This window comes from Patiria miniata, unplaced genomic scaffold, assembly GCF_015706575.1.
Source record: "Patiria miniata isolate m_02_andy unplaced genomic scaffold, ASM1570657v1 HiC_scaffold_21, whole genome shotgun sequence".
Taxonomy (NCBI): Eukaryota; Metazoa; Echinodermata; class Asteroidea; order Valvatida; family Asterinidae; genus Patiria; species Patiria miniata.
In genome coordinates this window covers 7,235,203-7,257,834 of record NW_024037060.1, presented here as the reverse complement: position 1 = coordinate 7,257,834, position 22,632 = coordinate 7,235,203, and the positions used below count along the sequence as shown (strand labels likewise).

Genomic DNA, 22,632 nt, shown 5'->3' with positions numbered 1-22,632 from the left:
TGTCCACGGATCAAATTTAAGGTACGTGATATTTCAGTAAAAACGAAACCATGTCGTTTCCTGAAAATGACATTGATATCAAAACTCATAGTCTTGACTAACCATGTTATTCATGGAAGCAGCAGGTATTTAATAATGTTGTGATAAGTGCCTGCAACAATGGTAATGAGAGTGTTCTCATGTGTTTTTTTCTTATATGTGAATAGTTTTCGTTTTGCTGAAATATCAATGACCTTTATTGTGATCCGTGGACAAGGTTAAAAAATGTTTGTGTTCAAAATTCCATAACTGGGAAAAGTACATGAGCGATTTGAATGATTCTTTTACTAAAAGAAAGCTCATTAATTGGGATTTCCTATTATTAATCTTGATTAACGCGCTACATGCTGAACTTCTAAAATAACATATATTATAAAAAAATAGGGGGCACCATTTGGGTTTCCTTCTTTTTTTTTATTACTCACCCTGTATAAGTACTGCCCCATGAGCAGTCATTCAATCTTCAGTTCAATTTTGATACAATCTTCAACTCGTCAGTTCAACGTATCGATTCAATAAGCCTCTGTACTTATGACGTAACACTTTGTTTACGTGTGCACTTTCCTATGGAGCCAGTGGGGGTCCACGGTCCACTGAGCACCTTAGGAAAGCACACACGCAAACAAAGTTTGACGTCATCAGTACAGAGGCTTATTCAATCATGTAGTCAGTTCATCCAGTTCTTTTCCTTGGTTCACTTTTACCAGTTCAGTTTATCATCTTCATCTGAATGCAACAGGCCAAACTTGGCCCATGATGCCAATGTGTATTAAAATATTGTTGTGGACTAATTATAAGTAAAATAAAGTTTTAATCAATTAAAAGAATGCTACTTGTTCACATCCATTTTGGTGTTTGTTGCATAATTGCTTGCAAAAGGTCATTGATATTTCAGCAAAACGAAAACTATTCACATATCAAAAAAAAAACACCACATCGGAACACTTTCATAACCATTATAGCTGGCACTCATCACAACATTTATTTAAAAACCTGCTGCTTCCAATGTTAAAATAATATGCTTTATATTGTCAAGAGTTGTGATATCAATGTGATATCATTTTCAGGAAACGACATGGTTTCATTTTACTGAAATATCACGTACCTTAAATGTGATCCGTGGACGAGGTTAAACAAAAACGGTGGTTGTGTTCAGAAGTCCATAACTGGAAAAATACATGAGCGATTTGAATAATTCTTTCACTAAAAGAAAGTTTATTAATTGGGCTTTTATATCCTAGATCTGGAGAAGCTAAATGAAGAACTTCTTTAAAAAAATAAAAATAGGGGGGACCATTTGTTTTTCCTTTTTTGTTTACTCACCCTGTATACTGTGGAAACAGGTTGTCTTTGAAATAATAAATAACACCTTAATAACACCTTAAAACAATGATGTAGTAAAACTAGGTTGTACTGAGCAAATTCCAGTGTCAAATGACCAGTCACTGGGCAGTGAAGGGCAATAGGGATTACACACTGCATTAGGCACACTGTGTGGTGTATGGATACAAGGAAAATTATGATGAGTAATGCATTACAATAAGGATGATTAATCGTTTTACAAGAATGACCATTAAACAAGTTCAAAAAGTAACAGTGATAATTAAAGTGTGATAATTAACTAAAGATTAAGATGAATTGATAATCAAGAACTGGTAATCTGAAAACGCTACAAGTTTTTAAAAAACTAAAGGTACAATATTAAGGTTTATGAAATTTGAATATATGTTTTTTTAAATAGATATTAAAGGTTATTTTTAAAGACCAAAATAATGTTACTGCAATATAAAACTTCATGTCAAACAAAAATTAAGACTTGTTAGGATGTACATGTTTAAACATTCTTTTTATAAACTTATATTCTCTATATTGAAGGATAGAATATTTTGTTTCAAAAATTATATTTCTTCTCTTTTAACAGTTGATAAGGCGAGTTTCTTACAATTTCAGTTGTCGTGGCAATGATCACAAATACAAAGTAGCAAATTACTTTACATTACATAGTACATGTCGTATAGCACCTCAAATATTGTTACATACATATTTGATTAATACAAATTTCTTTCAAATGGTAATTTAAATACCATTACGTACAACACACCTATAAAATAAGCATAAAATATCAACCAATTATAAAGTTTTGCTAGACAAAATTTGTTCTGCGTTTAGCATAATTCTGTGCTAACAGCAGGTCCGTGAATTGGGCCCTGACACAGCTTTAAATACTCAATTTACTGAACTTAAAAAAAAATCTGCAATTTGCTCCAGGGCTAACTCTAAAATGGTTAGGAGACTTGGCATTGCCAATTACATATTTTGAGCCGAAAATACTCAATAATTGTTAACATTTCAGTACTTTTAATAATGTTAAAACCAAGCACACAACAAAGCAAAATTAAGCATAATGTATACATACAAACACATAGCAATTTGCAGATCCAGTCATGCTTTGCATTCAAAGGGAGACATTTCTGACAACCCATTGCCATCATTTTGTGAACTTGAAACGAAAGTTAAAGAATTCAAATAAAACAGTAGCTGTGCAGATTTCTGATTTATTTTGTCACAAATGCCCAGGCACTTTTGAACTCTCAGGTCACCTGACCTCAGTAAGTCAGTATGGCCCCAGTTTACTGCACAGGGTAAAACCAGCTATTACTCCTCAGTTTAACCCAGCCGACTCCTTCAGTTTGACCGCAGTTGACCCCTCACTTTGACCTCAGCCGACCCCCACTTGACCTCAGCTGACCCCTTATTTTGACCCCAAGTGACCCCTCACTTTGACCCCAGATGATCCTTACTGTGACCCCTCACTTCGACCCTAGTGGACCCCTCACTTTAAACCCCAGCTGAACCCTCACTTTGACACCTCACTTTGACCCCTCACTTTGACCCCAGCTGAACCCTCAAGGCTTGTGTTGACCTAGCCTTGACCAAGGCTACCAGCTTGTTCCCGCTACCGCACACCGCGCGCGCAGCGACACAATGTTGTACTATACCGTTAGCCCATAGAGCTATATAATAAGTTCTTTATTATACAGCTCTATGCGTTAGCCCCAACGACCCTTGCGTGTGCTTTGTGTGCATGTACATACGCCCACACACACTTCCGCAAACAGCCGTACAGTAAGTCGAGGCGGAAGATACTTCGACTTATTGTACGGCTGTTTGCGGAAGTGTGTGTGGGGCGTACGTACATGCAAACAAAGCACACGCAAGGGTCGTTGAGGCTAACGGTATAGTACAACTAGTGATTGTGTAGCGGCGCGTGCGGTGTGCGGTAGCGGGAACAAGCTGATAGCCTTGGTCAAGGCTAGTGTTGACCTTACAGGACGTTACACCCCCAGCAGCACTGGTGGGGGTAGTCCGGGGCGTGGACCTCATGCTCAAAGCCATAGACCCAGAAACGAGTGCTAATGTTTTTCCAGTCATAATGAGCTTCAGTCACAGGTACAGAGCGAAGTGTCTGACGCTTATGTACAAAACAAACAAGAAAGTGATGTGCACAAGTTAATTACTGTTAACCAAAGCTACATTTAAGGAAGGCTATATAGGATCGTTTGCTTTTTGTATTTTTTTTTCATTTGAAGCAACAAAATTGCCCAAAATCTCAAGTAGGATGCATGACATCTAACCTGTACAACTTCTGGCTCAGTGGTTATTACACATTTTGAAAAAACAGACAAAACATATGCAAAACATTTTGGTCTTGTAACTATAGACTCCTTTGCTAATACACCTAAAAAGATTGCTTACTGCAATGATGGTTTTCTTCTGAATGATACCATCTCAGGCAGAATAATTTTAGCAGGGTTCCGTTTCTGGGTAGTAACCAAAGTCACAGTACGCCTTAGAGTCCTTGTGAGTCAGTCACAAGTCATTCTGCAGTCTCAAGTATCTTAATATCTTTGTCATAATTCCCCTACCTGTTGAAGAGTCATAGCATGTGGCCAGGCGGTGCGATGTTTTTCAACCAGACGAATCGAATTCTCGTTGACTTCTTGGATGGGGTATTGGGATATAGGCCACACCTGTCAAACAAATATTCATATAAGCACATTTACAGGGCTATCATTGGCAAAAAAAACCATTCTGGGAGAGAGACAGACATAGCTAAGTAATGCAGACGTAGCTTGATCACTTACATGAGGCAACGTCTGCTGAAAGATAGTCTGTCCACTGACGTTCCTAATCAGCTCGTCAGGCATGTCCGAGCGTTCCAAGATGTAGTCCTCCAAATTGTTGGTGCTAAAATGAAGAAATTTACATCACGTGTCATTTTTGCAAGAGATGACATCCCAGCACAAAATTCCTTTATACGAAAATTGACTGCAACACCCTTTCTATTTGAGATAAGAACTAGTACGCCTACACTAGAGGGGTGGTGGAGGTAGCAGGAGGTCTCGGGTTCTATTCCAACCTGAGTAAGCTTGTTAATTCCTTTCTCGCTAGTCCTCCGACAGCACCAAGTAAATGTGTTGAATGGAAAGATCCAATGTAAAATTGAAATCCAAGACATCTAGTAACAGTACACCACTTTCTGTTTAATAACAGAACCCTTTGTATTTCAGTGTTATAGTCGCGTCCATCACAAGTCCTTTCATAAAAACACGATAACAATGACAAGGGAATGCTTTTGTAACAGTTCATTTGAATAGCTAGTGACTTGACTTGAGACTAAAGGACTTGTGATGGCATTGTGATGGACTTGTGACAGACCGGTGACAGACTTGTGATGGACTTGTGATGGACTTGTGATGGCATTGTGATGGACTTGTGACAGACTTGTGATGGACTTGTGATGGACTTATGATGGCATTGTGATGGACTTGTGACAGACTTGTGACAGACTTGTGATGGACTTGTGATGGACTTGTGATGGCATTGTGATGGACTTGTGACAGACTTGTGACAGACTTGTGATGGACTTGTGTGGACTTGTGACAGACTTGTGACGGACTTGTGACGGACTTGTGACGGACTTGTGACGGACTTGTGATGGACTTGTGATGGACTTGTGATGGACTTGTGATGGACTTGTGATGGACTTGTGAGGACTTGTGATGGACTCGACTGCAACACTGGCGTATTTCACAGGGACCGTACAACAGTACATCATCATCATCATCATACTTCGCGCCAGGGTTTTTTTTGCCGAAAACTTTGATTTTTCGCAAAAGGCAAAATTTCCCTGCCAACTTCTGATATACAGTTAAAGACCACAAATACTGATTCGCAAGAGTCGTTTCAACAGTATTTGTACGATGTTTCCTGCCAAAACCTCATATTTGTTCACTACTCTGGAGCGTTAATTGTCGAACAACAGCCTGTCCACAATGGCCACTTCAAGATCAACACATGGTCCGCCTCTACACATACTTCACACTATCACAGACTTTGTGTTTTGTGTACAAAGGGCATGTTAGACGTCATTAGCATGTTAGACGTCACCCCGAAGGCGAGTCACTGAGGCAATCTTGACATTTTAACCGTCAGCCGTGCCTGTGTATAGTGCATATGTTATCACGTCCTCTGACGCGAACAGATTAGATGCAAGTGTATTTCTATTGTTGCGTAACTATGTTTAAGCAAATTGTGTATAATTAAAGCATGCTCTGCCTTGTGCTTACTGCTTACAGTCTCAATGAAATGCCAGAGACTCAGTTATAGCATGGAGGAATAAGAACAGCAGACTTCATGCACTTAGCAACACCATCCAATTTGGCTTGTGTTACTTTGGTTTGCCAATTCTTGAGTTAGACTCGATCCCTTTATCCCCCAAAATAAACAAACTAAAAAAATATTTGAAACCTACTAGGAGACAGTCAGCATAATGAAGTGACGAAGCTGTTTATGGCCCTCACAAGAGGGGCATTCGACTCTACCGTCACCCATACAACGGTTACACCTGAGGAAGAAAACAAACAAACATAAACAACACTGTGATATATGTTTTATACTAAAACAAATTCTGGCATGGTTAGAAATCACATTGTAAAAATTTCCTACGCCCCCCCCCCCCCAAATAAATACAAAGCACAGAAGTATGCTTTTTAGATTTCAAAATTGAATTAAATTTCTGTGTTTTTGAGCTTGACAAATTTGTAAAACAGAAAATCTCTTTTGTGGTTTTGTAGCATCAATTGTAAGCAGCATGTTGGTATTGCATATACCTAACCTGTAACAACAGGTGTGAATTTGTTTGTTTTGGGGGTTCTGCTGTTTATTAATTGTTTGTGTTTTTGTTTGCTTTGATTTTATTTTTACGTTTCTCGTCCTGAACCGTAGCACCAGGTGCAAGTAACAGTATATCTTTCACCACCACGGTATTCAGTCCTAGTGCCGCTTCCAAAACATGAACTGCATGAAACCTAAACAAAAATAAGGAGGAATTATCAAATTAGTTAGGTTTTGATGGGATTTTATTTTTCAAGTGAGCTTTTTCATCCATCTGGCTTCTTTCTTCTTTTCAGTGTTGTAGTCGAGTCCAACACAAGTCCCCACAAGTCTATCACAACAAGTCCATCACAAGTCCGTCACAAGTCCATCACAAGTCCTTCACAATTCCATCACAAGTCCATCACAAGTCTATCACAAGTCCATCACAAGTCCATCAAAAGTCCATCACAAGTCTCCAAAAGAAGTATGGCCATCACATTAAGTCCATCACAATTAGAACATCACAAGTCGACTTCTGAAACGACTTGTCTACAAAAGAACTCAACTACAAAACTGCTTCTCTATCCTGCTTTACAATGCAATCTAGGTATAACTCTACCCTCTAAAATCTAGGCCAAAAAGATTTTGGAGGATGCAGTGTGTCAAGTTCGTAGGATGTACCCTGCATTGTTTTTGTTCAGCCATGCATAATTCAGCCCTTATGGTCACTATCATCCACACTGCTTCTGAACGTCATCAACAAAGCCTCAACCCAAAAAAACTGAGTAATTTGGAGGATTTTGAAGGATTGGGGCAATGCTTTCACCCCTCCACTGATCAAAAAAAAAAAAAGAGTTTGGAGGATTGAGGCTGAATCTAATTTTTAGTTGGAGGATGTTGCAGGATTGAGGATGGTTCCTAGCCAAAACGGCCAAGTGGATTAGGATTTAAAAGTGTCAAAAGCCAATTCAGCCCGCGACATAGCAGCTAAAAACCAAGAACCTATTTTTGCTATTTTTTTTCATAAAACGAAATTCAAAGCCTACAAGTTGGGCTAAGGAGCAATATTAAGTGTGTATAGGCGCCCTGTACCCGTGTCTTCCCCAAGCATACTTTTTGACTTTTTTTCCTTACCCGTCCCAATCCAGCACAGCCTCCACATGTCACCAAACCACATCCATTACACTGTTGGCATTGCTGTCAAAATGAAAAAAAAGGTACTGAAAAAAATTACAGGGTTCACATCACCAGAGCGATCTTTGTTTTAAAGTAGGCCGATAAAGTACAAAGATATTTTGCTGTGAAACTGTAGACTTGAAATCAAGTCTGTAATGAGTGGTTTTAATCGCGTCCGCCGCCCGCGACTGCCAAGCTCTGTGCCGGGGGTACGACATACCGCATGCCGTCCTAGTAGCGGGGACGCTACGTACATTTTCGACCCCATGCGTGTGCGATCCCATGCCGCGCAGTGTACGTGTATGTACATCGTACATGTACATGTACATGACTTTTGCATGAATGGTTGTAGCGCTCACGTTGCGTGAACGGCGGTGGCATGGCCGGTATGCGGATAAACCACTTTAGTCCAAGGACTTGCCATCAAGTCTAGTGAAACTGAAGCCTCAGAACCAAGTCAAGTATGAAATATCTTGTCTGGATAATAAAAGCTTTCGTGCAATGTATTAAAAATAAAGAATATAAATCTTTTAAAAGTTAGTTAATAAATCAATAAAATAATAAAGACAAAAAATATCTAACAAATTTAAGTTAAAATCAGCACTGGAACAACAGATTTTACTATGCCTCATACATATTCATGATCGAGAGCCGAATTTTCACTGGTCCATTCACCGTCACGTGCCAGATACTGTTTACCAAGAGCGCGCAAGGGTATTCACGCATAGGGTAAACACGCATGCTTAGTAGACGGTCTAGTACAATGCATGCAATTTACTGTTGCACAGGTGTAATATGCACACGCGAACATCGCCCTAGCTACACATAAAAGATGGTGGCGCACGTAAATGTTCGTTAGCATTTTCCCAAGCTCAAAGATGCCAAACTGGGGAATTTTGTCAACACTAAAGATTTTAATAGGAGTTACTGTGTTGCAAAGAAACTTTTCTGAGGTTGAGCAAATTATTGTTCTGGTGAGCTGGACCAGTTTCTCTGAAGATTTGTATGCCGAGGTGCATACTGCAATATGAAAATTTGGCAACTGAATATGTATGAGGTACAGCAAAACAAATATAACACAGTTTAATTTAGGTGGACAGTCGATATTAGCTCCCCGCTGTATTGGTAGTCGACACACTTGTTCTGAGGGTTCCAGTTGTCAACCTCCAATGCCTCGGGGAGCTAATATCATATCCACCTAAAACCATGTTATACAGTGGAACGCCCCTATAATGAACAACACGGGATCCACAGAAAGTGTTCATAATTATAGCTCCATGATAATAGCAATCGATCGGTATAGCGATTTTAAGCTGCCGGTGCTCGAGGAAATCACTTTTCAATAAATAGCGCCCTTCAGAACTTCACCCTGCTACCCTGGTAGTTACTGAAAGACTACTTTGAACAATTTCCAACTATATAGTTTTTGAGCTTATATACTACCTACACTGTACAGCAATGGGGCTTAAATGGGGCTTTTCCTTCCATTCCATGGGAAAATAATAGCCACTTGTCGCTCTTCTGTTGACATTTTTCAACAACAGTGTGTACGTTTTGTACAGAAAAATCAGGAGCCTGCAAGCACGATGTTCGGTATATCTGAATGTTTGGTATAGCTGTGTTCGGTATTGCGATGTTCCACTGTATTTGTATATTATTGCACGAGGAATGAAGGAGGATGGATGTCGATTTAGCACCACTCTGCAAACTGACCTTGACAACCGAAGTGTGCGGGACTTCTAGATTCTTTTTGTGAGTGAGGAACTGTTGGTCCGGCTTGCAAGCCATGGACCACACAGGCGGGGGCGCGCCGTTCTCGGGCCCGTCTACGTCGCCGCCAGCGTAGGGCTTGAACTTCCGACTAGTGGACCTCGCTTCGTTGAAGGTTTCCAGCTGGTACTAAAGAATGATGATACAGTAGAACGCCATATAAATGAACACGATGGGGGCCACACACATTTTTTTATAGTATCATTATAGCATTGTTATTGTGCATTATAAGAAAAATTGTTTGAATTGTTTTCGAAGAGCAAATGGACTCATGAGCTCTAGACTGCTAGAAAAGCACTTTAAAAACCTCCAACCTTGAATTCTGTTCTTTTGCCCAACAATTTCAAAAATGAATGTTTGACTTTAAAAAATCAAATCCTAACTTTTTTTTTAAAAACAATTATTTTACTTTAAAATAAATATAAGTATACAATGTATTAATAGCTGATGAAACCATTTTCTGAATCGTTCAGAAATAGAATTCGTTTGGGGGAAAAATCATGGATACTTGGTATTAAAATGACAGTTTCTCTGGAAATATTAACAACCTTTTGGGAATTAAACCAACGTACAGCGCTACTATACCAAGCATATGAATATCCCCATATCTTACACAATTATAAAAAACATTAATCATCATAAAACATAATAAATGCCCACTTCTGAAAAGGTGCCCACTTACGTGAAGCCCTTGAGTTGGAATGATCTTGCTGATGGTCATGTTCTTGGCTGGTCTGGAACCGTAGCAGCAATGTTCGTCAACGAAGGTCAAAATGGCCGCCCTGGCGGCCTCCTCCCCAATATCATCTCCCCTGAAAATATACAAAAATATTCAACTGCAGTAGAGCATTTGTCATTCTCAAATGACGTACATGAGACATTTAAACCAGTCGTGTGATGTTTTCTTCAACAAACTGAAGTACTAATCTCATGTCTCGCCCACATTGGATACATCCCAGCTGTCAGTCTATGCCAACTTTGGCTGTAAGAAAAACAAGGTAAAAAGGTGAACTGACTGCAAATTAAACTTTAATTTATAAAACTCTTTGGTGGTTACTTACGAGTCAAAAAAGACTTCTTGAGGACGGTCACCTTCTGTAGGAGGTTCGTAAGCAGGGGGAGGCACTGGGGGTCCTAGGGTTAAAAAAAAAAAAAAAAAAGGAAAATGATTTCCAAAAAAGTGTAATTTTGAGATCCTTCAAAATCCCTAAGATTTTTTTGGAAGATTTTAAATTTGGGTTTTAGTCCCTGCCTGATTCTGTGGATTTTCCACTGTCACTCTGTGGTTGTTGTCTGTTTCTTCATTATCCTAAAGGGAAGATACAACATTTGCTTTTGCTGTAAGTTTCAGAAATGGATGATTTGGGGGGTTAGTATTTTATAGCAAATATTTTTACACTGACTTAAGTAAGATTTGAGGCTTTGCATGGTGGAGATACTAAATAATGAAGAGTTTGCGGAAACACCATGTGCGAATAATTTCTCAAATAAGAGAATGGTTCTGAAAAGAACCAGAGGTATAAACAGAATGGTTCTGAAAAGAACCAGAGGTATAAACTCAGAGTTTATACCTCTGGTTCTTTTCAGAACCATTCTCTTAGTTGAGAAATTATTCGCACATTGTGTTTCGTTAAACTGACTTGTTTGAAGTTTTGTGTTCGTAGATACTGGGAAAACCAAGAAAAACAATCATGTTCCTGTAGTCTCGTTCCTTGATCCCACTTAAGATGAAATGGAGCAATTAATAGACATAAGGCAATCGTAAGATCAGGGAACCAGTCAAGCTGGCTTGTACCTGTTCATACTTTATCATAGGTGTGTAATCGATTGCAAACAAAATGCGGACTAACTAAATATGGTAAATTGGGGGCAGTGAGTATTTTAAAAAAGCCGGTTTTTGTTGAACCCTGGGCGGCCGACCAGCTTTGGAAACTGATACAAAAATACCACTTTTCTTGAAAATGACGGCACACCAGGATAAGACTGTCATTCACCAACAGTCCAGTAAGGTATTTCATAATAATTTGGTAGGTTTGTTTTTTGGATGTTTTCAAATGTTGTATATTCCCTTTAAGATTTCTTCGGTTTGAAACTACAGTGCATGTATATACAGGGGTGAGTAAAAAAACCCAACTAACAATTGTTCTACTGAAGTTCTGCATATAGCGCATGTAGCACTTTCAAAATCTAGGATATGAAGCCCAATTCATAAAACTTTCTTTTAGTACTAGAATTATTCAAATCACTCATGTAATTTTCAAGTTAAAGAGTTTTAAACACAACGGCTGTTTTGAGGTTCTGTCCACGGATCACAACAAAATTCAGTGTTCTTTCAGCAAAACGAAAACAAATCACATAAGGATGTGTGTGAATTGTTTTCGTTTTGCTGAAAGACCACACACCTTTTTGTGATCCATGGAAAGAATTTTACAACGGTGGTTGTGTTTTAAACTCCGTAATTTGAATAGTACATGAGTGATTGCATGATTCTTGTACTAAAAGAAAGCTTATGAATTGGGCTTTCATATCCTAGATTTTGAAAGTGCTACATGCAGAACTTCACTAAAACAATCATTGGGCCCGACATTTTGGTTTCGTTTTTTGCTACTCACCCTGTATGTCCTTATAAGAATCCTCATTGTGGCTGGTAGCCTGGGACCGATTTCACAAACCTCATCTTATCTTACAACTCATCTTGGGACTTAAGACGAGTTCCCGCGCATGTCCTTTTTTCTTATGGCGTTATATCGCCTAACTATGGCGTTAGATTCATGAACAATACCAATTATACAAGTTATTACTCAAAACAAAGGAAACCACTGAACATACACTTTTTAAGGTTTTTGTGAAATTTAACATTTTTGGAGCGCTACTGCACAAAGGATATACAATAACCCAAGATTTTTTTCACCAGATATGAAAAGACCATTGTCTGAACTAACCATAGCCAAGAGAAAATTATTCTGAGTGCCCTGGCAAGTGCCATTTTGGAGGGATAAAAATGGGGGTAAAAAATGCAATTTTGCTAGTTGTAAAAACATGCTTCATATAGGGCCTAAAATAATATAAAGGGAATTTTTAGAAAAGTTTCTATTTTTTTCTTGTAAGGGTAAGGATGATACTTTGTCATGATACAGTTACTTTTGTGATATTACTTCACAGTTTGGCTTGATGACCTTCGAAAATAACGCAAAAAATGAATTTTTGCAGCCTCAAAATTGCCCAAAAATGGCCAAAACACATAATGGCCCGTAACCATGGCAACGGGCAAAATATCGGTTTAAAATGTCTATTTTGGTTACTTGCTCCCAAAGCCCTTTCATCCCACAAAGTATAAAAAAAAATCGATTTAAAAAAAAAAAAAAAAAATATCGAGTTTTTGAGCGTGGACACTTATGAATTATTTACACAAAATGACTCTTAAGAGTCATTTCGTGTAAATACTTCATATGTGTCCACGCTCAATTTTTTTTTTTTAAATCGGTTTTTTTTACACTGTTATGAAGTATTTACACGAAATGACTTTTAAGAGTCATTTCGTGTAAATACTTTATATAAGTGTCCACGCTCAAAAAATGGGTTTTTTTAATACTTTGTGGGATGAAAGGACTTTGGGAGCAAGTAACCAAATTAGACTTTTTAAACCGATATTTTCCCCGATGATTTTACCGACAAAGCCAATTTTTTGGTGGGTGGTCACACCCCACCCTCAACCCCAAGCAATGGCCCCAGGGTGGGGGAAGGGGAGGCTGTGAAAAGGAAGTCTATGTAATTTCTAAAGTGTTCACTTGCATATTATTTATTTACATTTGTTTCGTTATGCAACACACAAGTTCAAAATTCGGTGGCACGGGGGAGTGGGCGGGGCCTAGCCAGGTGTGAGTGGGGAATGGGAGTACAGGACCTACTATTCATCCACTGGTCTAAAAATGATACAGAGTCTGATTCTGTTTGTGAAAATGTGCTTGATTCATGAACAATACCAATTATACAAGTTATTACTCAAAACAAAGGAAAACACTGAAAATACACTTTTTAAGGTTTTTGTGAAATTTAACATTTTTGGAGCGCTACTGCACAAAGGATATACAATAACCCAAAATTGTCTCACCAGATATGAAAAGACCAATGTCTGAACAAACCATACCCGAAGGGAAATTATTCTGAATGCCCTGGCAAGTGCCATTTTGGAGGGATAAAAATTGGGTAAAAATGCAATTTTGCTAGTTGTAAAAACATGCTGTATTATAGGACCTGAAAATAATGTAAAGGAGATTTTTCAGAAGTGTTTCTATTTTTTTCTTGCAAGGGTAAGGATGATACTTTGTCGTGATATAGTTACTTTTGTTACATTACCTCGCAGTTTGGCTTGATGACCTTTGAAAATAACGCAAAAAATGGATTTTTGCAGCCTAAAAATTGCCCCAAAATGGCCAAAACACATAATGGCCCGTAACCATGGCAACGGGCAAAATATCGGTTTAAAATGTCTATTTTGGTTACTTGCTCCCAAAGTTCTTTCATCCCTCGAAGTTTAAAAAAATTCGATTTTTTGAGCGTGGACACTTATATGAAGTATTTACACGAAATTACTCTTAATAATCCGTAATAACGAATTAAATAATCCGTAGTAACGAATTAATAATCCGTAATAACGAATTAAATAATCCGTAATAACGAATTAATAATCCGTAATAACGAACTAAATAATCCGTAATAACGAATTAATAATCCGTAATAACGAATTAAATAGTCTGTAACATATATACTTCCAGTGGCGCTAATGGGCTTTCGTAAGCTTTCGTAGTAACCAAATGGTATAACGCAAACAAATACGGCGTTATAACGCAATTAAATACGGCGATATAACGCAAAACTACGGCGATATAACGCCATAGTACGGCGATATAACGCAGTAGTATAGCGATATATCGCCATAGTACGGTGATATAACGCAATAAAATACGGCGATATAACGCAATAAAATTCGGCGTTATAACGCAATAAAATACGGCGTTATAACGCAATAGTACGGCGTTATAACGCAATAGTACGGCGTTATAACGCAATAGTACGGCGATATAACGCAATAGTACGGCGATCTAACGCCATAAGGAAAAGGGACTTGCGCAGCAAATTGGCGAATATGAGCCACCGTATGATTGCCCTCAATAAACCTTCTCAGCGCTACCTGTATGTACTAGGCATACACACACACATCTTGCTCCACTGTACTCCGTATCCAATGCAGGGTGGTAATGGTTTGGACTTAGAATTTTTCAGCAACTCCCATTCATTTTGTGTTGCTTCGTTCTGAAGCATTGTCCTGGGGACTCCCACTTCGTAGCTGCGTAGCCAGCAACAGGGTAGTTGGTTTGGACTTAGATTTTATTCAGTGATTCTTTTCCAGTGATTCCAACTGCATAGCCAGAGATTTTAGGGGTGTATTTCCGAGCGCGCGGTATTCTGCATTTACTCCCATTATTCATGAGATAGCGACCCTAAGACCGATCTTAAAGGGAATGTACATCATTCTTTTCCTGTAATTTTCAGAAATGAACTACTTGAGGGGTTAGTATAGTAGGTCAAATATTGTTACACTGACATGTTTGAAGTTTTGTGTTCGAAAGTGCTAGAAAAACCAAGAAAAACGCAAATGTTCAAGTAGTCTGGTTCCCTGACTCCACTAAGGATAAAATGGATTTATAGATGCCGGAAAATTGTAAGGTAATGGAATCAGTGTAGCTGGCCTGCACCCGTTCATGAACATGTTACCAAATACCCCCCTGCAAACAAAATTTGGACTGAAAAAAATGGTAAATTTGAAGCAGAAGTTGAAAAATAGTTAGGTTTTCCAACGGTGATCGGCCGACCACTGTTGGAAATGTATACAAAAATGCCAATTTCTTGAAAATGACTTCACACCAGGAGCCATAATTTTACAGGATGCTTTTGACTGTCATTTACCAACATCCAAGTAAGGTATTTCGTAAAATCTTGATAGTTTAATTTTTCGATGTTTGCAAATGTTGTATATTCCCTTTAAGTTAAGACATTGAGGAAGGAATAGTCAGCTGCGGCATTGCTAAGGAAGTTAGGTGGTGATGAGTGCGTCTATAAGTTCGGTGAAAATGATCCCAGGACCAGTCGTGAGTTAAGACGAGTTACCCTTCCTATCTAGTGCTTCGTGAAATCGGCCCCTGTTTTTACTAAGCATACATTATCTGTGCTGAGAAAATTTCTGTGCTTAAGTAGCAGCTCCATGTAATTTGGCCAAGGTTATTGAATCTCACCATCTTCGAGAGCCACACTTTCACATCCCGGCACTGGTTCCAACGAATTCACGTCAGGATTTACATCGCCGCCCTCAGTCGCGTTCTCGTTATCTTCTCGGTCGGTATCGGCAGCATTGTCAAACTTGTGAGGAGGGGCGCCCTCGGCAGCAGCACTGGGAGCCCAGGCTGTGAGAAACATTGACAATGAAACAAGCAAATATAAAGAGGAAATGCCCAACTGCTTGGGGATCTCAAGGACAGTGGCGTAGCCACCGGGGGGCGTGGGGGGGGGCGACCGCCCCCATGAAACCTTGTCGCCCCCAAGTCGCCCCCCCCCCCCCCCCCCCACTGAGATTTTGAGTTTCTAAAAAAAAATTATCATTGATCTACATGACGCCATGGTCCCTATTATGTACTACAATGTATCTTTTGCTTAGAAAATATTGGTTAAAGTGGTCAGAAATTGCCTCAGATAGCACCACAGAGCATTTAGAATCCAACATTTTTCGGGGCCCTTAAGCGGGCCCCGAACCCCACGCCTATAGCTCAGAATTCTGGTAGCTGATTCAACGACTCCAACCTCGAAAACAATGTTCACAAATTTTCTTATGCCTTTAGCTGAGAAAACCTCAAAAATTATGTTTAAATTATTATCTCTTTTGCTAAGATAATTATTGGTTAAAGTGGTAAGAAATTGCCTCAGATCACACCACAGAGCATCGAAAATCCAATTTTTTTTCGGGGCCCTTAAGCGGGCCCCGAACCCCACGCCAATAACTCAGAACCGATAGCTGATTCAATGTCTCCAACCTCGAAAACGATGTTCAAATAATTATCTTTTGCCAAGAAAATATTAGTTAAAGCATGGAGGAAAGTCGTAAGAAATTGCTTCAAATCACACCACAGAACATCTAGAATCCAATTTTTTTCGGGGCCCTTAAGCGGGCCCCGAACCCCACGCCGTAAGGGCTTCGCGCTTCGCGCTTGCATCAGTTATGATCAAGGTATGTCCCTCCCCCCCCCCACTTTTGAGAAGCGATTGACGCCCCTGCTTGACGCCCCCCATGAAATGTTCCAGCCCCCCCAGCGCCCCCCCCCCCCCCCCCCCCACTGAAAAATTCCTGTCTACGCCACTGCTCAAGGAGTTAACAGATGGTTGGTTTTTTTTAATCTGGACCAAAATTTGATGGACAAGAAAAGTGATTCACAACATAAAATGTACTCTTGGCCAAAGACGTCAGTGATCAATAGCGATGGTTTTCTTTTTTTTACCTACACGCACCAGCGTCTTGGGAATCTTGCAGCAATGGGTGCGTGGCCGTTTGATGTTAATAATACACTGTTGGTGTAAATATTGATGTCTTCAAACAAAACGGCGGCTTCCCATTTGAAACCGGTAGTTGCACTCACGGAGGTAGTACTGCTTTGCATATCTAATCAGCGATACTGGATGATCACACTTCACAGTTGAATTTCTGCATGTGTAGCTCGTATGTTTACAACTGTCGTGCGAAAACTACATATACATTTTCAAAAGAGAGGCTAAGGGTTCAGTACCGAACGTTCATTGATGCACATGCGACTGACTATAAACCATTTCACGATCGCTGATTGGTTCACTAGGAAAGCCTAGTGGGAAAATAAAGAAAAAGTTAAACGGCTACTACAGGATTCCTAAGACGTTAGTGCGAGCAGATGTGCTGGTGTAATCAAAATAAACATGAAACCATATGTACGATCCAAGACTACATAAAATGCTGCCACCGGTAGCACAAGCCTTACCTGTGAAAAAAAGTTATCATCTGTTTATCAAATACTTTTAATATATTTTTGCAGAAGAAAATAATGTTAAAGTTTTCTTTGCGGCAGAACACCGTACTTAATTGATAGCTCATTGTTATCTGAATAAAATTCCTTTTCTCATATCTCTCAGAAATTAAAAAAAACACACGCATACATGGCTGCTGAGATCCTTGTTGTGGTGGGGCACCAGGAGCTGTACCATACACAAAACACATAAAAAAAAACCAAAACAAAATTATCCAGAGAAAGAAGAAGGTACTTTTTATAGATTTTCAAAATATCATGAACTTTTTTGCTGATACAAAACTGTGTCCAAAGGAGCTGTCACCCTTTCTATATACATTCAAGGAAAAAAGAAACGCACCACATAAAAATTCTCATAATTTTGGAAGTAGGACCGGCATTGTAAAAATGGTGCATGTGTTCTAGATTTTGAGCATTTTATTTTTAGAGATAAACGTCAATGGTTAGGCTACACCTCTATGTTCCGACACCCCTATGTTCCGACTGCACATATTCCTATTCCTAACCCTAACCCTAACCCTAACCGGGAGTAACACAATCTAGGTTGTCGGAACATAGGGGTGTCGGAACATAGAGCAGTCACCAACGTCAATGTGTATTTATCGCGTTCCGGTTGAGTGATTTGGGTGAGTGCCAAAAACTGTGTTTTTGCATTTTATGCTAATGGTTACACATGAGTGACTCCCAGATATGCATTTGACCATTCATGTCCTGAACACAACCCTTGCCTATAAAAAGACACCAAAATGACGCCAAAAACACTTGTATCCATGATGCCACGACTGTCACAACCTGAGAGAGACCGAGCCATTGGCTTGCTCCAAGCCGGAAGGAACCGACGGGCAGTGGCCAGGCTGTTCGGGGTCCACCACTCAACGAGATCATCCCCCAGAGACACAACAGCAGCTGAGGGCGGCACTGGAGGAAGAGTGGGCTGCTATCCCACAGCACCAGCTGCGACATTACTGTCGATCCATGAGGCGACGAATTACAGCTGTTCTTGACGCGAATGGAGGTCATGTTAATTATTGAACTGTAAATGCCATTGCGTTTCTTTTTTCCTTGAGTGTACACTAGTTACAACAAATATACAATATATTGACACAATTGCTATAAATATTGCATATGTATGAATTTAAAAAAGGGGGATTGAGGCAGGCAGAAAAAAAGGTAGCCAGCGGGGACATGTAAGAAACTGGTTAATTTTTTTTTTACTTGGCCTTAAGACAAGATTATAGTTTTGTGGTAGCACCATGTGAATAAATCTCTTTTGTATGTCAGAACCACACATACTCACAAAACAGATTTGTGAATAAATCTCTTTTGTATGTCAGAACCACACATACTCACAAAACAGATTTTGTCACATGGTGCTACCGCAAAACTTATCTTGTCTTAGTATCTTTCCACCATGCAAACCTTCAAATATCATCTTACTTGGCCTTAGTTTCAATCTTTTAACCCTCCTGCTGTTTAAAAGGTCACAAACAAAGTTTCCTACACTCCCCCTGCTATACTTTAACACACCAATAGGTCACTTGACCAATATTGACCCAAGTAACAGCATGGCTCAGAATGCATATTTTCATTTAAAGGGAATATACATCATTTGCTTTTGCTGTAATTTTCAGAAATGGATGGCATTGGGGGGTTGGAAATATATAGCAAATATAGTTTCACCTACTTTTTTGAGGTTTTGGGTTCGAAAATGCTATAAAAACCAAGAAAAACAATCATTTTCCTGTAGTCTGGTTCCCTGACTCCATATAAGAAGAAACAGAGAGCAGTTTACATACATTGGGGAATTGTAAGGTCAGGGAACCAGTCTAGCTGGCTCGTACCCGTTCATAGGTTTGTAATCGATTGCAAACAAGTGCGATGGTCAGTTGGGGCCAGTATTTGAAAAAAGGCAGTTTTTTCCAACGCTGATCGGCCGATCAGCGTTGGAAATTGATACAAAAATACCACTTTTCTTGAAAATGACAGTATACCAGGTGCCATGATTTTACAGGATGCTTTACACTGTCATTCACTAACAGTCCAGCAAGGTATTGTAAAATGATTTGGTAGTTTTATTTTTTGATGTTTGCGTTGTATTTTCCCTTTAATGAAGACACTTCAGGGATTACCTTGTTTTGCCATTATGTTCTTTTGCTCTCAAAAAGGATTTCTGTCCGACTGCTTGTGGTAATCTGGATGCCAGAAAGAAAAACAGTAATGTTACAAAGTATATCTCAGTGATGTAGTATCTGGGGGGGGGGGGGGGGGGGGGAAGGGGGAGGGGGAGCTAAGGGGGAGGGTATCCCCCCCCCCCCAATATTATTCAAGGACGGAAAGTCGGAAACATTCAGTGGAAATTCAGCTCATCTTTTTCTCATGCACATTATGTTGCAACATTACACGATCTTAAAACATGTTTTCATTGGAAGTGACAAGAAAATTGTAGTTTTTTTAATTATTAGCAAATCCTTTCCTCGATACATGTAAGAGCACGATACATGTGTGCCACTATTTTGCTTTTGTCACACAAGGTACTCCTTGTCAAGAGTGCATATGAACAGTACAAAAATTAGTCCTTCAAACTTATACACAAAAAAGCATTGAAGAAATATCGGCCACTGCCTATTGTCCAAACAAGCTGTTTAACATGTCAAAAGTGGAACTTACTCCAAAAAAATGAAGACAAGTTTGATATATATTTGTACACAAAGCTATGGAGAGTCCAGTGATGTAGTGCCTTGATGCTGGGCCTTGGCCTTAAGGCTGCCTTAAGGCTGGATTTTAGGGCCTTGGCCTTGGCCTCGAGGCTTGAGGTCAAAAGCCTTGGCCTTGGCCTTGGCCTTGAGGGTTCAGGGCCTTGCAATTTTGAGTCACTGCTCTTCAAGGCCCATAGATTTTTGCATTTTCCAGATAAATCTGTTCGAAATTTTGCTGTTATCATTTTAATCGTATTACTATGGAGGAGGGAAGCACCCTATAGATTTGTGTGTTGGGCACACTTCCACTTTTATAGCATCACATTTTGTTACCATTGTAGTAGATTTGCTGCAAAAATATTCCGTACACTTGTGGGGCTAATGAGATGATCACTTAAATTGCATATAACTATGGAATAGATCTGATTTGTTGTATATGTCTCCCTGATAAGTGCTAAAGATTTGCATGTATCTGTTTTAGATAATGCTGATATTTCTGACCATGTACGGCCAGCAAATAAAAATTTCCCAAATCAGTTTCTTGGATCCCCCTTTTGTTACACTTGGGAGAATTGTGTGTCAATATAGAAGTTAATCATTATTTTGTTTAGTTAAACCATATTGAAGACCTGAACTTATACTTTAATAGATACAGTGCAGTCATAAAACGGTGTAGGCCTATGCGAGCATGTTGATTGCAATTAAAGAAATGTTGTTCTTCGTAACGAGCAATTCGTGATGATAAGGGCGGATCCAGGGGGGCCAAAAGGGGCCATGCCCCCCCCCAAAAAAAAAAACACCACCGAAACCATTTTTTTTTTTATGTGACGTCGTAATAAAGGCAGGAAATGAGTACACCACCATCTATTCCTCAAAAAACATCGGTTAAAATGGTCAGAAATTGCCTCAAATCGCATCACAGAGCATCTCGAATCCAAAAATTTCCCAAGCCGTAATTTTTTGACCCACTTTTTGGGGGGGCCAAAATTTCTTTGGCCCCCCCCCCCCCAAAAAAAAATTGTGTTCTGGATCCGCCCTTGCGTGATGATGTGTCACTCATGTGACTATTATTAGTTCTATATCAGTGGTAATTTCATAAAACGGGGCCTTGGCCTTGGCCTTGGCCTTGAGGGTTAAGCCTTGGCCTTGGCTTCGAGGCGTGAGGGTCAAAGCCTTGGCCTTGAGGGTCAAAGCCTTGGCCTTGGCCTTGGCCTTGAGGGTCAAAGCCTTTGACACTGATGAAGACACTACTGTTCTGCCTTGAATGACATCACGCTTTGGCTCATGAAAATGGAAATTTTTATTTAGCATAAAAACTAAACTGTGAAATTTCTCCCTAATTCACTGCTACAAAGGAGGTGGAAAGTCATAGTTACATGGTAAGAAAGCTGTCATTATGAATTATTCTGACTAGAAAACTCACCGGTCTGATGATTCGTTTTCATTCCATAACAAGTCAATCAATAGTATCCTGCAATCCTGCGCAAAGCTAGACCCGTTATGCCAGTGAAAGTGGCGGTTCACGGGTGTGGGTGCTCCAGCGCATAGCTGGTGTGGGTGCTCCAGCGCATAGCTGGGTAAAGTCCAAGCATGCCAAATTTTGAACATGTAGTTCGCACAAGGTATTTTGGCATTATGCATACATGTATATAGTTTAGATCATCTACACGCAACTTCACATGAACAACCTGTGTAAACGCGTGCCAGACAACATGTTCAAATTAATACAAATTCCACTGTAGATACATTTATGTTTGAATATAGATAATACCATACGCATGTAAATGGGTCTTTTATATTTGACAATGAAAGAAGACCAGATCCGATCCAAAGTCGAGTTGAAATCTTAAATTTGTTGACACAAATTATACACAATGTTCAGTTACATTAAGCTATCGCGGTAGAATCCTGTCAATGCAGCTCGTGAAATATTGTCCAATTACATTATACAAATAGATGTGAACAACTAGCATTCATTTCATTCTTTAAACCTTTATTTAACTTATAAAAACAATGAGTTTGTCGGGGAATGGATATAAGTCGATACACAATTCTTTGGTTGAGGACTCTTTACCATAACCGTTTACTCCACAATATTTTAATACACATTGGCGTCATGGGCCAAGTTTGGCCTGTTGCCATATATCCAGATGAAGATGATTAACTGAACTGGTAAACCGTGAACGAGGAAAAGAGAACTGGATGAACTGACTACATGACTGAATAAGACTCTGTACTGATGACGTCAAACTTTGTTTACGTGTGTGCTTTCCTATGGTGCTCAGTGGGCCCTCAGTGGGCCGTGGGCCCTCACTGGCTCCATAGGAAAGTGCACACGTAAACAAAATGTGACGTCATCAGTACAGAGGCTTATTGAATCGAGTTGAGCTGATGAGTTGAAGATTATATCAAATTGTACTGAAGATTGAAGATTGAATGATTTGAACTGCTCATGGGGCAGAGTACCTATACAGGGTGAGTAAAAAAAAGGGAACACCCAAATGGTGCCCCTATTTGTTTAAAAAGAAGTTCTGCATGTAGCGCGTTCAAGATCAAGGATAGAAAAGCCCAATTAATAAGCTTTCATTAAGTGAAAAAAATAATTCAAATCGCTCATGTACTTTTCAGTGAAGGTCATTTGTTCTATATAAAACAATAGGGGTTACACACTATACAAGGACAACTACGAG

General features: G+C 39.5%; 1 protein-coding gene across 1 annotated transcript; it reads right to left on the bottom strand.

Annotated features, from left to right (window-relative positions):
• Window positions 1-3,330: 3,330 nt before the first annotated feature.
• Window positions 3,331-18,266, bottom strand: LOC119729865 (protein SSUH2 homolog). Its single transcript, XM_038202658.1, has 12 exons — window positions 18,039-18,266; window positions 16,982-17,048; window positions 15,438-15,605; window positions 10,206-10,278; window positions 9,827-9,956; window positions 9,088-9,273; window positions 7,333-7,395; window positions 6,307-6,410; window positions 5,855-5,947; window positions 4,185-4,287; window positions 3,966-4,070; window positions 3,331-3,511 (listed from the first exon to the last, which is right to left on the bottom strand). The coding sequence occupies exons 1-12, from the start codon at window positions 18,264-18,266 to the stop codon at window positions 3,365-3,367; spliced, it is 1,467 nt and encodes a 488-aa protein (XP_038058586.1). The 3' UTR covers window positions 3,331-3,364.
• Window positions 18,267-22,632: the final 4,366 nt, after the last annotated feature.